Source organism: Nothobranchius furzeri, chromosome 5 (genome assembly GCF_043380555.1).
Source record: "Nothobranchius furzeri strain GRZ-AD chromosome 5, NfurGRZ-RIMD1, whole genome shotgun sequence".
Lineage (NCBI taxonomy): Eukaryota > Metazoa > Chordata > Actinopteri > Cyprinodontiformes > Nothobranchiidae > Nothobranchius > Nothobranchius furzeri.
Genome location: NC_091745.1, coordinates 1,659,027 through 1,671,211, shown reverse-complemented (window position 1 = coordinate 1,671,211; position 12,185 = coordinate 1,659,027). Strand labels below are relative to the sequence as shown.

General features: G+C 45.6%; 1 protein-coding gene across 3 annotated transcripts in view; it reads left to right on the top strand.

The window, feature by feature from the left end:
• The window catches only part of tbcd (tubulin folding cofactor D), a 25,338-nt gene extending 15,178 nt beyond the window's left edge, over positions 1-10,160 (top strand). Inside the window, exons 17-39 of one of the 3 annotated variants that reach the window (XM_054740111.2) lie at positions 1-86; positions 1,137-1,217; positions 1,311-1,384; positions 2,327-2,444; positions 2,664-2,724; positions 2,805-2,827; positions 2,907-2,938; positions 3,028-3,090; positions 3,152-3,228; positions 3,309-3,390; positions 3,481-3,599; positions 4,555-4,646; positions 5,110-5,250; positions 6,742-6,825; positions 7,065-7,223; positions 7,338-7,476; positions 8,635-8,756; positions 8,851-8,928; positions 9,010-9,096; positions 9,183-9,270; positions 9,562-9,671; positions 9,761-9,867; positions 9,967-10,160. In XM_054740111.2, coding sequence (XP_054596086.1) covers positions 1-86; positions 1,137-1,217; positions 1,311-1,384; positions 2,327-2,444; positions 2,664-2,724; positions 2,805-2,827; positions 2,907-2,938; positions 3,028-3,090; positions 3,152-3,228; positions 3,309-3,390; positions 3,481-3,599; positions 4,555-4,646; positions 5,110-5,250; positions 6,742-6,825; positions 7,065-7,223; positions 7,338-7,476; positions 8,635-8,756; positions 8,851-8,928; positions 9,010-9,096; positions 9,183-9,270; positions 9,562-9,671; positions 9,761-9,857 — 2,013 coding nt within the window. In that variant the 3' untranslated portion in view covers positions 9,858-9,867; positions 9,967-10,160. Of the gene's footprint in view, positions 87-1,136; positions 1,218-1,310; positions 1,385-2,326; positions 2,445-2,663; positions 2,725-2,804; positions 2,828-2,906; positions 2,939-3,027; positions 3,091-3,151; positions 3,229-3,308; positions 3,391-3,480; positions 3,600-4,554; positions 4,647-5,109; positions 5,251-6,741; positions 6,826-7,064; positions 7,224-7,337; positions 7,477-8,634; positions 8,757-8,850; positions 8,929-9,009; positions 9,097-9,182; positions 9,271-9,561; positions 9,672-9,760 lie in introns of all 3 variants that reach the window. The other 2 variants (XM_054740112.2, XM_015948410.3) reach the window with 2 other exon arrangements.
• Positions 10,161-12,185: the final 2,025 nt, after the last annotated feature.

Here is a 12,185-nt window from a genome sequence, read left to right as displayed (position 1 = left end):
GGCACCTTCCCTCATGGTATTGACATCCTAACAGCAGCAGACTACTTTGCTGTAGGAAATCTCAGTAACTGCTACCTAACCATTAGGTAAGACACGGTCAACATTATGAACTCGTGAGGATGATTTTGTATATTAATCACAAACTGTCAGACGGAGCAGCAGCTCAGTAAATGGTGACAACATCCTGTTTATATTAGCAGCTAAGATGGTTGTACAGCAGTTGTGTGTGTGTGTGTGTGGGGGGGGGGGGCAGCTCCTGATGCACAGCTCTGCTAAAGTCCCGCACATGTCCCAGGCTCCAGTAGAGCCTCCGTTATCCATCTTGAGCTAAAAGCCTTCGGTCCAGCATGCACCGAAGAGCCAAGCTCTTCTCAGAAGTAGCTTTTGGATACTCTGGAGTTGTGTTGAGGATTGTGTGTTCAGATCTCTAAACTTGTTGGAGTGCCCTCTCTGCATAATATTGGCAACTTTCTGCAATCTTATCATTTAGTTTGCGCTCCAAAAGAATCCTGAAGCAGTAAACGCTGCTTTGTTTGGGCAAAGCCTCATGGGCAGGGACAGTTCCTTCGCTGTCGATGAGGTCGTTGCTCACTGGCTTTGTATTCACACACCTCTAAATGCTCCAGACTGACTGAAATTCGGTCTGTAATGACTTTTGCGTATACGTTGAAGATCATAGTAAATATTATTAATAAACTGTCTTTTAATGGAGTGCGGTTTTATAATTAGTTTTAGCTTTGCTTTAATTAAATAACTAATATACCTCCTGGAAACGCCGCGCCATGCCCTGTTCTTCACTGGAACTCACTTTTATGTCATTTTAAGGTTTCATAAAAAACCTTTACCAGTGTCTAAGTCTTCCCGTCCAAAGAGGAAATGCCTGCTTTTTTACCTGCTGGTCCAGTTTTGGTGGTTTAACTCAAAACCTGAGTCCACAGTTACAAAGAAAAACCAAAGTGTCCCCACCAAAGACGGGACAGACAGCAGCGCGGTGACAGCGCAGGAAGATGGTAGCCCTAGGGTATGACTCACTTGGAAGCTGCGTATACCAACGACTGAGCTTTCCTACTGGTGAGATGAAAAACATCTGTCATTGCCTGCATAGTTACTGTCCTCTGTTGTTGTTGTTGTTGAAGTGTCTACGTAGCTGGTTTCCCCGAGTACACCAAATCTATGATAGAACATTTAATAACCATGAAGATCAACCACTGGGATGGGTCAGTACCAACAGTAGCACGCATGTCTGAGTAGCTTCAAATTCATCAAAGTTATGGAAGATTTGAGGAAATCTGCTATTTTGTACATTGCAGTGTGATCCGAGAGCTTGCCTCTGAAGCGCTCCACAACCTGACGCCTCAAGCGCCTGATTATATGGCAACACAAGGTAACTATGTCATCCTGCCTGTTCATCTTCTAGTTTGGAACTTCCTCTTCAAATCCTGGTATCTCTGCTTATCCGGGTCGCAGGGGCTGCAGCCCTAGGGAGCCCAAACTGTCCTCTCTGTTTGTGGGACCCCTGTTGGAGTCACCCCAGAGACATCGTCCCTCCAGCATGTCCTGGGGGAGCCGTGGGCTCCTGACGCCAGGTCATACCTGAAAGCCAAGACCTCAGCTGGTCTTCAGTCATCCTGCTCTGAGCCCCTCTCAAACGTTTGAGCGTCTCTCCACATTTCTAAGCAGAAGAACCTCATTTTGGCCGTTTGCATTCTCAGTCTCTTTTCTTTGGTCATTCCACAAAGCTCATGACCACCAGTGAGGGCTGCAACACGGATCGACTGGTAAATCCAGAGCTTCCCTTTCTGGCTTAGCTCCCTGTCCAACAGACCAGAGTAGCATTCATGTGACATCAGACGCTATCCTGATCCACGTGTCTATTTGCCTCTGCCTCCTTCCTCTACCCATGTACAAGACCCAAACACTGAAACCCCTCCCCCAACGTAGGACCTCTCCCCTATGAGGAGATAGCATCCCCTCTTATTCCGGTCAGTAACCATGGCCTTAGGTTTGGAGGTGCTGATCCTCATCCCAGCCTTTCCCGCAAGAACCGAGCCACGGTCACAGGAGCCCATTATCTGCAAAACACATATGAGACCCACCAAACTCAACACTCCTCACCCCACAGCTGCACCTAAAACTGTTCCTAAGGTTATGAGCAGAACCAGTCACCAGGAGCAGCCCACTGGGAACAGTTCGGACTTACTGCTGGCAACGAGGACCGGACTCATGGTCCCCCCTCAACTAAAGGCCATGATCCCTCCCGTAGATGCTGTACAACTAGTGATACACAGTCAGTGAGGAGAAACAGACTCTTTTGTTCTTGTTTCAGTTTTGCCTCAGCTGTTGACCATGGCGACTGGCCCGGACCTTCATGGTCGTCATGGGGCCATCATGGCGTGTGGAGAAGTCACGCACGCTCTGTATGAAGTGGGCCTTCAGACCAACAGGTAGACTCGAAATACACAAACAAGAATTAGGCTTCATTCAGATCAGAAGCTAGTTCTGTCTCTGGTCAGAAAGCCATTTTTTTACGTTTGACACCGATTTATAAACTGTTCATGTGTAGAAAAGGCACCAAAGCTCAAGGACTGAACTGGTGTTTAGACTTGTCCGCTAGCTTAATGTGCTAGAAAGCCTGATTGTAACGGGTCAGTTTTGTTTAACAGGACTGTGGTGGACGTCATTTCTCCGGAGTGTGTGGACGCGTTGAAGAGCATTCACCATGTGGTAGGTGAACCAAATGCGTCCAACAGAAGTCATGAGGCCAAACGGCTCCTGTTACTGATAGTTCTCTGCCCGTCTTTCAGCTGCATGAAAGAAAACAATACAGGTAAGCAGGAGGAACCTTCTCAATGCACAACGACTAACCGTTTTCTGTCACAGTTACGTCAAGTTTTTCTAATGTGTAGGGGCTTTGGTGGAGCACTAATGAGACCCGCAAGTGAGTAGAAGAACTACAAGGAAAAGTGACTAAAAGGAAGATTTATCATCATAATAAGGAAAAAGAGTTTATTTATTTATTTTTTCCAGTTTGCAGTCTGATAGGAAAGCTGTCCCTGTCCAAAATGCCGTTTAAAAATGACCCCATCATCAGTAAGTACTCACTTGTTGTTGTGTTATCCACCTGTGAGCTGCAAGGATTGATGTGTTTCAGGTGCCTGGCAGTGGCTCATCGATGACACCATACACAATCTGCATCTTTTTTCAAGTGGTGTGAAGGGGGGCATCATCGTAAGCCCGTTTTTAACGAGTTCACACCTTAAAACAAACATGAGGGTGAGATCTCAGATAAACCTACTTTGGTTCTGCAGGCTGCAGTGGTGTCGGCTCTGTCTGCATTGTGTGAGGAGTACTACCAGGACCAGACGGGCCAGGCGGACCCTCAGATGCAGGGCAGGTTTCTCAGTCCGTTATCTGTAGGCCTCAGAAAGACCTTAGAGGACTTGTTTGATGATCAGAGTTTGCTTTTGTGCTACTCCTCAGATGCTCTGGTGTCCCAGTACATTGGAGGGCTAAAGAGTCCGCAGACACTAACTCGTAGCGGGTCTGCTCTCGCTCTCAGCTGTCTGCCAACATTCATGATCCGCGGCAAATTCAAACAGGTCGGTTGTTTGTTTTCAAACACATTTATGATCATGAGGTGGAAAATAAGAGTAGGTATGTGATTATTCCTGATTTGGACTTAAATAATCCTTAACCGATGTGAAGTGTTGTTTTTGGCGATAACACGGTGTGGGGGAAACTGGAACTCTGAAGTGAGGAAGTGCAGCACCCGGACCGTTGTTGGGAGCTCATAACAGAAACACACCATCTACTTGTGTGCATGGAGTCAACAGAAGAAATAACACACGTCTAAACACAGCCAGACCGGTGTTGTGTTAAAAAGCGTTTTTCCCCAGAGTGTCTCCCACTCTCCTCTCCGCTGCTTTAGCTCAGCAGATCGAGGGATATTAACGCTCACACACACATTAGTGTGTCTGTGATCGTAGCAACGATTGGTCTCTGTGTTTTCTCTGTGAGAGAGTAGGTGTGATGTTTATCAGGCCGGACTTTCATCGAATACCGACCATCTACACAACGCCGTCCATCTGTACCATCTAGATGAGCTCATATTTGAAGCACGACACTGCTACAGTAAATATCATCCATCAGATTATCCTTAAATTAAATAAACAGCTGAAGGCTTTTTCCTTCAGACTAAAACTATTTCCCATGCATTTATTTCTAGTATATTTATTTTTTCTCTGGTATTTTTGTACTCTTACAGAATCGAGGCCGTTCTTTACATTGTTCATGTAAGCTGAAGTCCACCAGAATTTGTAATGAAAGCTGTGACTTTTGCACGGCCAGGTTTCCTTTTTAATTGAAAGAAACTGTTACTTTTATTAATGGAAAGTTGTTAAAAGTAAACTAAAATACTTAGCTTTAAAAGTACACCGTGGTCATGCAGAGGAGAGGCGGTGGGGCGAGGAGGAGCCTGAGGAGCCCTACTTTGATTTATTAGAAATCTCCTGTTTTATTTTGGTGATGTTTGCTGTTTGTTTTTGTTTGTGTCAGATCTTTGACGGCCTTCGGCAGATGTGTTCTGTCAGCCAGATGGAGGGGAATTTCACCGAGGCCAGGAGAGATGCGGTCAGAGCGATCACTCTGTGGGTGTCCTGTCATTTTTATTTGATTCATTATTGTTTGGAAGCCGCGCTGCAGTTGGTAGCATCGTTGTTTTTTTTTACAAGATAGTCACTGAACCTGCACGCTGCTCCAGAAACACACGTTAGACTGATTGGAGACTAAATCAGTGGTCCTCAATGGGCGGGCTGGGTCCGAGTGTCCCCGCCTCTCCCCGACTGCTGGATAGACGCCAGCGCCCCGTGAGCCTAGTGAAGAATACGCCGTAGGAGAGTCTGTTGTGTGTTTGCTGCTAGCTTTAGCACACATCAGTGTCATCAGAAAGGCCAAAGTAAACGGCACACTGACTGCACCTGAAGGGCCTGAACGACACGTCCTTTTAATCTGAAGTATTATACATTTCCTCAAAGTTTAGTTGAGTCTTCGTCGCCTTGTCTGTGCTCCTTATGTTGTGTTACTTTGTTAACGTGTTGACTGTCTTGTCAGCGTGTGTGTGAAGGCAGGTGTCTGTGCACACGGCCGCCCGGACTCCACCCTGTGCTCCAACAACATCGCTGATGTTTACGGCGTCCTGCTCAGCTGTCTGAATGACTACACCACAGACAGCCGTGGAGACGTTGGAGCCTGGTGAGTGCTTTACTACCACTTGTCAACACGTATTTATCAACAGCACACATGCCGTTTTCATTTGCCTCAGGACTCCGGAATGCTCTCCTGTTTCTCTTCGACCCTTTACACAGAACATCTTGCTTCTGTCACATGTAGCCTCGGGCCACGCTTACGGACGCATCAGGAATGTCGCCTAGCTTGTCCCTTGGCCTCCAAACAAGGGATGGGCTGCTTGCTTCTTTCTTTCTTTCTTGTAATCCTTTTCTCTCCTTTTCCCCGACTCTTCACGTCCCTTCCTCTTCTTGCTGTTGTGGCGTTTCAGGCCCAACGCAAGAGAGCAGAGACGTTTATCAGAGCAAAGGCAGGATCAGAGTTGTTTTTACTTTTGTAAAAGGTGTTCAGAACAGAGCTGCTGTGAACTATTCCAAAAGCAAAACGTAAGTAATAACAGTAAGCCAGAGAACATGCGTCCAAGTAAGGTTTGGGATCAAAGATCCCGGACGAGCCCCTATTTGTTACGATCCAGGCTGTCTAGGGAGCCTGGGGTAACAATGAGGACGCACGTTCTCGTGTTAAAAGTAACAAAACAACATTTATTTACATAAATATAAACTCAAAACACAGATTAACAAGACACATCAGCAGCAACGCAAAACAAGTAACAACTAAACTCTCAAATGAACCAGATTAATACAAAAACCACGAAAGACCATCACATTATTTTTCCTAATTTCCGAGTGATGTCTTAATTAAAACAAGCGAAGGGGTAAAGTGTCCTTTACCCCTAAAAAGGGCGAACGGTTAAACACAGAGAGTTTTAAGCTCCCACCAAAGTTGTTACATAAAACTTAACAAAACAAAACCAAAAGCTGCTGAGGAGACAACGGACCAGAGAGAACTTCCCTGGCCTGCTGCTTCCTGAACTGAGGGCTGGCTGACTTTTATGCTGCTGGTCTTCAGGATCAGCTGAGAGAATCTAACCGGGAGGCAATCTAGTGAGATTGGAGCCAGGTGCTGCATCTCCTCTCTCACACACCCAAATGGCTCTGAGCCATAACAATGGTTTGTGTTAACATCCGTGCGCTTACAGTCCACATTCATGTGCGAAAATGACCTCGTGTTCGCTGAGTCACTCACTCCGTCCCGATGTCGGATTCCCATGAAGCTTCTCCGTTAGATTTAAACGACTCCATCTGATTAATAAACGTGGAGCAACAACAGTACTTTTCCATTCGAAGTCTCCTGTCGGATTACCGAGGGCTGTGTGACTGTGATTTCCATTTGGCAGAAATAGTTGCCAAAAAGACTTCCGCCAGCTACCTGTGAGCGTGTGTTTTAGGGTGTGAGCCTGGGATGATCATACATCAGCATTTCAGATAAACAGATTTTCCCTGCAGGCAAAACACCTTGGTGACTATCGAACTGCTACTAACGCTCTCCATGTGGTGTCTTCAGTCCATTCGATAGCCTTATGTTGACTCTCCCTCCTCCCTCTTGACTTGGCGACAGGGTGAGAGAAGCAGCAGTGACCGCTCTGATGGAACTAACGATGCTAGTGGCCAGAGATGCTCCTGAGATCCTCTCACCAGACCTGTGAGTAGGAATCAGAAGGTGTTCAGCTGCCTTTTCACCCTTAGACAGCTTGTTTGACTTCACCATGTAGCTTGTTCTTGTTTGTAATCTGAATCTTTGCACATGGAAGCACCTAAACCAGTTCAGAAACAAGTGTGCTCTTCCGTCTTGTGTGATGACACCAAGGTTAGATTTCTGATGACTTTGAATGAAACCACAGCCTCACTGGTCTTTACTGTGTAAACGCGTTGCACATGCAGGGTGAAGCCTATGATGTGCTGCCTGGCCCAGCAGATGGCGGAGAAGATTGACCGTTACAGAGCGCACGCTGGCAACGCCTTCCTGCACCTCCTCCACAGCACGAAGCCCGCAGTACCTCACATCCCCCACAGGGAGGAGCTGTTGATCATCTTACCTGTGTGAGTTGACTTGCCTGATATTTCCCAGCATTTATTTGTTTTGACAAACACACACGTCTTGTGTCTGAGGCCTTCGTCTTGGCAAACCTTTTAACTTAATGTGTTGTTTTTCAGCGAGACCTTAACCAGTCTAAACTGGAACGCCCCTTCTCAAGCTTTCAAGTACATCGCCCAGCTGCTTGGACTGCCTGAGTATCGGTACCACACCCTCCTGGGGCTCTCCGTGTCCGTGGGAGGCCTCACAGAGTCCACAGTAGGTGGAGCAGCAGAATATTGTCGAATCACAGAAGAACGATGAACAGATGTGCTCAAAAGAGTTTGGTGCCATCTCAAAGAGACTCCAGAGTCTTGTGCCATTCGTGCCATGGAGCAGTAGAGGTTTATGTCGTCTCTTGCTGCACATTTTAAGTTATTTTTACGTTTGGTTTTTAGGTCAAACTTCACTTTCACCTTAACGACTGGTTTAGCTGATGTTAAGTGTCCACGCACATGCAGTCTGGTTTCACAAGGACCTTTTTATTTTTGTGTAATCTGCAGCCAGTTGTGATTCGGCATAATTGGATCTTGTTGTGATTCAGGAGTCCAGACCGAGAGGGGGAGCCGTGTGTCCAGCATGGAAACGCTCCCCGAACACCTGCTGTTATGATCTCGCTGTCGCTCTTCTCCTCCCTTTTAATGTCGCCATACAAGAACTTGTCATGAGTTGAATCTGCAGACGTTTCTTACACAACACCTCTCTGATCAAACCCTCCCCCTCTGTTACTTAACCTGGTAAAACCAAAAAAGGACCTGCCCACAAGGATTTGAGCTTATTTTTAACTTTTACTCAATTCAGTTCAATTCAAAAATACTTTATTAATCCCAGAGGGAAATTGACTCCTTATAGGTGTCATAAAGAAAACCGGTTCAATCCTGTAATAACAGCAGCGAAGCCAGCTGTGGCTGAAAGCGCGTTCCCTTAGAGGAACACTCTGGGTCTCGTCTTGTTTTCCTCTCCTCCTCTTCTAGTGTTCCTCTGCTATTCATCCTCCTCAGAGACCAGAGGTGCTGAGATATGTGTACAAGGTTGCATTTTGGAAAGCAAGCCAGGTTTGAGATTCTCACACTGCAGGCATGTATTCACAGCAGCCAAAGAGAAATGGAGTATGCACCAAGCTTCAGGAAAGGCTTCAGCGTCGATGGATCACGTAGCCTAGCAGGAGTTAACAGACAGAAACGGCAGCATCCCATAAAAGTGCAGATGTACTTGGTTGAGCTAAACCGTTGAAGGGCAAATTTTATAGCTGAAGAGGAAACTGAACTCAAGTTTTCCTTCTAGAAAACTGGACGAATAACTGCAGTGCAGGTATTAGTCAGTACCGCTCACAGGAATGAGCACATCACTTCCTTTTGCTCTTCTGCTTTCCGTCAGGGTCACTTCTCCTCCCAGGCCCTGTTTGACTTCCTGAGAGGGATTCAGAGGGATGAAGCAGCTCTGGAGCAGTTCGGAGAGACGCTGCTGAGGATTTTCAGGGACAGTCTCCACAGTAGCCGGTATGCCATGAAGCTACAAGTGTCATTTGTATAGAACTATCTTCCCAGTTGTGTGTATAATGTTGTATCGTTGTTGCTCTTCTTGTTATTTTAGAGTATCGACTCCCTTACTGAAGACGCTCAGTCAAATGCTCGCTAACAGTTGCTTTGAAATCTTTGCCACACAAGAGGAGTGAGTGATGTCATCATCTTTTGAACAAAAATGTAGATATCTGTCCTGACTGAAGCTCTGCTGTCTGGTTGTCTTTCTAAGTCATCATTTCGGTCTGGACCTGTTGAACCTTTGCAAAGAGTGCAGGAAGTCCAAAGATGTGGTCAAGCTGCGCGCGTGCATAGACGCGTACGTTTCCACCTTGTTGACGGATACGTGCTTTATTGAAACGACCGCTACAGATTTGCTTTTACGGTTTTACTTTTGCTTTCCAGGTTCTGCGGGTTGATCCAGTTCCAGGGCGAAGTGAGGAAGAAGGTTTGGTCCCAGCTGCTGATGCTGCTCTGCCACCAGTTCCCTGTGGTGAGCTCACTGGACAGAAGTGCACTTTTACTCCAGACGCTGCTTTCATATTAAATCCACATCGTCGCCCAGCTCAGTTTACCTGTAATGTGAATATCCAGTAGTTCTGAGTATTTGTTACCGTCCTGGGCCAATAGTGAAACCCCCTTTTGCTTCATCAACTTGAAGTCTAAAAGCCTCCAGGATATCCACCATCTGTAGAGAAGCTTGAGTGAGGCTGAAGTCATGAAGCTAAAAAGGAAAATCCACGTTTATGACAGAAAAAAATGAATTTTTTCCCTAAACTTGCAGATAAGAAAAGCCACATCCAGTGAGGTGTATGAGATGCTTCTGACCTACGACGATGCCGTTTGTCCGGAGGTGTTGGATGATGTCATGACCTTACTAAGCGACACTAACTGGTTAGTTGCTATTTCCACGTTAGGTCTGAGTGCACCTTTTAAAAGACGTCCTGTGTTTTTGTGTAATTATGCTTTATGTCATTTTTCAGGGAGAGCGACCTCGCCACAGTACGCGCTCACAGGAATCAGCTTTGTGATTGGCTAGGAGTTCCCAGACCACGGCCTGTTGCCAAGGGAACCAGTTAACATTGTTAAGGTTAACTGCTTCTGAAGATTCTGTAGGCCCTGACAAAGTAAACAGTTGTGTTTTGTGTCGCTGCTGAATGAACCCCTAGGAACTTGTTTTTGCTCGCAGGCCCGGCTCCATGCTTCCCACTGGCTGAACCTGCAGGAACTGACGTGATTCATTCAGCTGAAATGATATCTGAACTTCATGTGGTACATATTTCTTGCAGCTGCCAGGAAAGCAACATAATTGCAATCTGTTGCTTTATAAACAACAAACACAATAAATAAGCGAAATAAAGACATCAGTTAACAGGCTTGTCATTATTGTTTTGTTTATTCGGCAGCTGCTAAACTCAAAGCTACCTAAAACACATCTCGTGCTTCACTCTTTTGTTCCAGAGCCTATTCAGGTCCCAGTCTGATGACACCTGCTTACTGTTTACTTGTAATCCTTACCTGGAAGCATGCACACAACCTGGACTTTGCAGACACCCCAGGGGGATCGTTGCCATTTAGATGTTTTGGCACACATGACAGAATGCCACTGAGGTCCTGCTCCCCCCTGAGGAGGCAGACCTAGTTTTTCTGGATGGTTCATAGAGAACGGCTCGTTGTGTCACCGTTGCTTTCTCATTAGGCACTGATAGTGGCCGCGTTGTGCCACACACCTTATTTGACAAAGATGCAATTGTTACCTTATTTTAGAATTAGGTGTTTTTTCTGACTTGTTCACATAAACCCACTAACTTGCGCTCTCATGCATAATCCTTTCCCATGGATACTGATGTCTATTTAAAACAGTTAATTATATTCAGAATAATTATTCTTGCATGTTGAGATTAGCATGACAAACGGAAATGGATAAAGTCAGCATTTTTTGTTTTTTAAAATCACCTTCTTGCCTCTTAAATGTCCAGGTTGCATACCATGCTAACGAACAAGGCCACATTCACTCATGCCCTCTTGCTGCACATCTCCACTAATATTGCTGCAGCCCATAATTCGACTTTAATTAATTCCCAGCCACATGTAAATTCCTGCAGTTGTCGATGAAAGACACGGTGTGTTCCTCTCAAGGCGGGCTGACGGCAAAGCGAGCAGCTTTGCTACATTGCTCAGAGTACAGAGGAATGCCAATAATTCTGAAAGGCTTACAGTTCGCTGGCAGTATCCATGGCGATTCTTCACATACAATGGTAGCCTTTCTAGTGAGGTGAGGGGGGAGGGGTTGGGTTTGGTGTGATTTTGGGAAAGAGCTACTTGCACTTTCCACTGTTTTGGTGACTATGGGATTAAGTTTTTCTCATAGGAGTCATTCCAAGTAAGTGATGGAGTCAGATGTGATTTAGGCCCACTGTATAAAACGTGAACTCGGTCTTTACGTATACAGTAACATACGTATACATACCCTTCAGATGCATCTGAATACTCACACAGGCAGAGTAGGTGTAATCTGAGAGTATAGCATCACTGCAGCTTTTCTCCATCATAAATAACTGGTAGGGTAAAAGATTTTGTTGATAGTTCATCCCTGTTTAGTGCATGAAGTCTAGTCCTGCGGGACTAGGGGAGGATGGCATGAGTACTTGTGCAGCTTTAAACAAAACCAGGCTCCATTGGAAGACATTTTTTGTTGCGTAGGGAGAACTGGGTGTTCCTAATTTCCCTCATGATCCAATGATTGCTATCAACAACGCACAAGCACATATCAGAATCCCTTCCACTATCAATGGCTCGACTGTGGTGAGCACAGAGGCAAATGCTGCACGAATTACCCTCAGGATAACCTTTTGTTGATTCATTTGGTTTCTGTTCCAGATGAATGCCTTTCTGGGTCAGACTGAGACCATCCAGCCTGATATCTTGTGGTTTAAGTTTAAATACACGATCTCAACCACACTGACATGATGTTTACCTTTTATAGTGCTGTGACATTTTTTTACCCTGGTTTTGCTCTTTTTTTCTCATATGTTTCAGGTCAGAAAAACACATTTCAGTGAGATAACCCGAGAGTCCTTTGTTAAATTAACTGATTACTCACATTATTTGGAAAGCTGGGTTCATTTTCATCAGCCACACCGATACGTAATTACTCCCAGATCTGTATCCTAACGTGTCTGACGACGTGAAAGAGGCTGAATGATCTGATGAAGCAACTCACCGTGTTCTGAATAAAATATAGAAGCTCGATGGGAGGAAGGTATAGCCTCGGCTCACCAGAAAGACCTTGAAGGTCTGAATCACTTTTGTCAGAAAACCTCTGAATGATCTCTTAGAAATTTTAAAACTAGTCTATGTGGAGACTGCGTGGTTTGGCGCTTTGGAAGCAGCGTAGCTAGCTAGGAG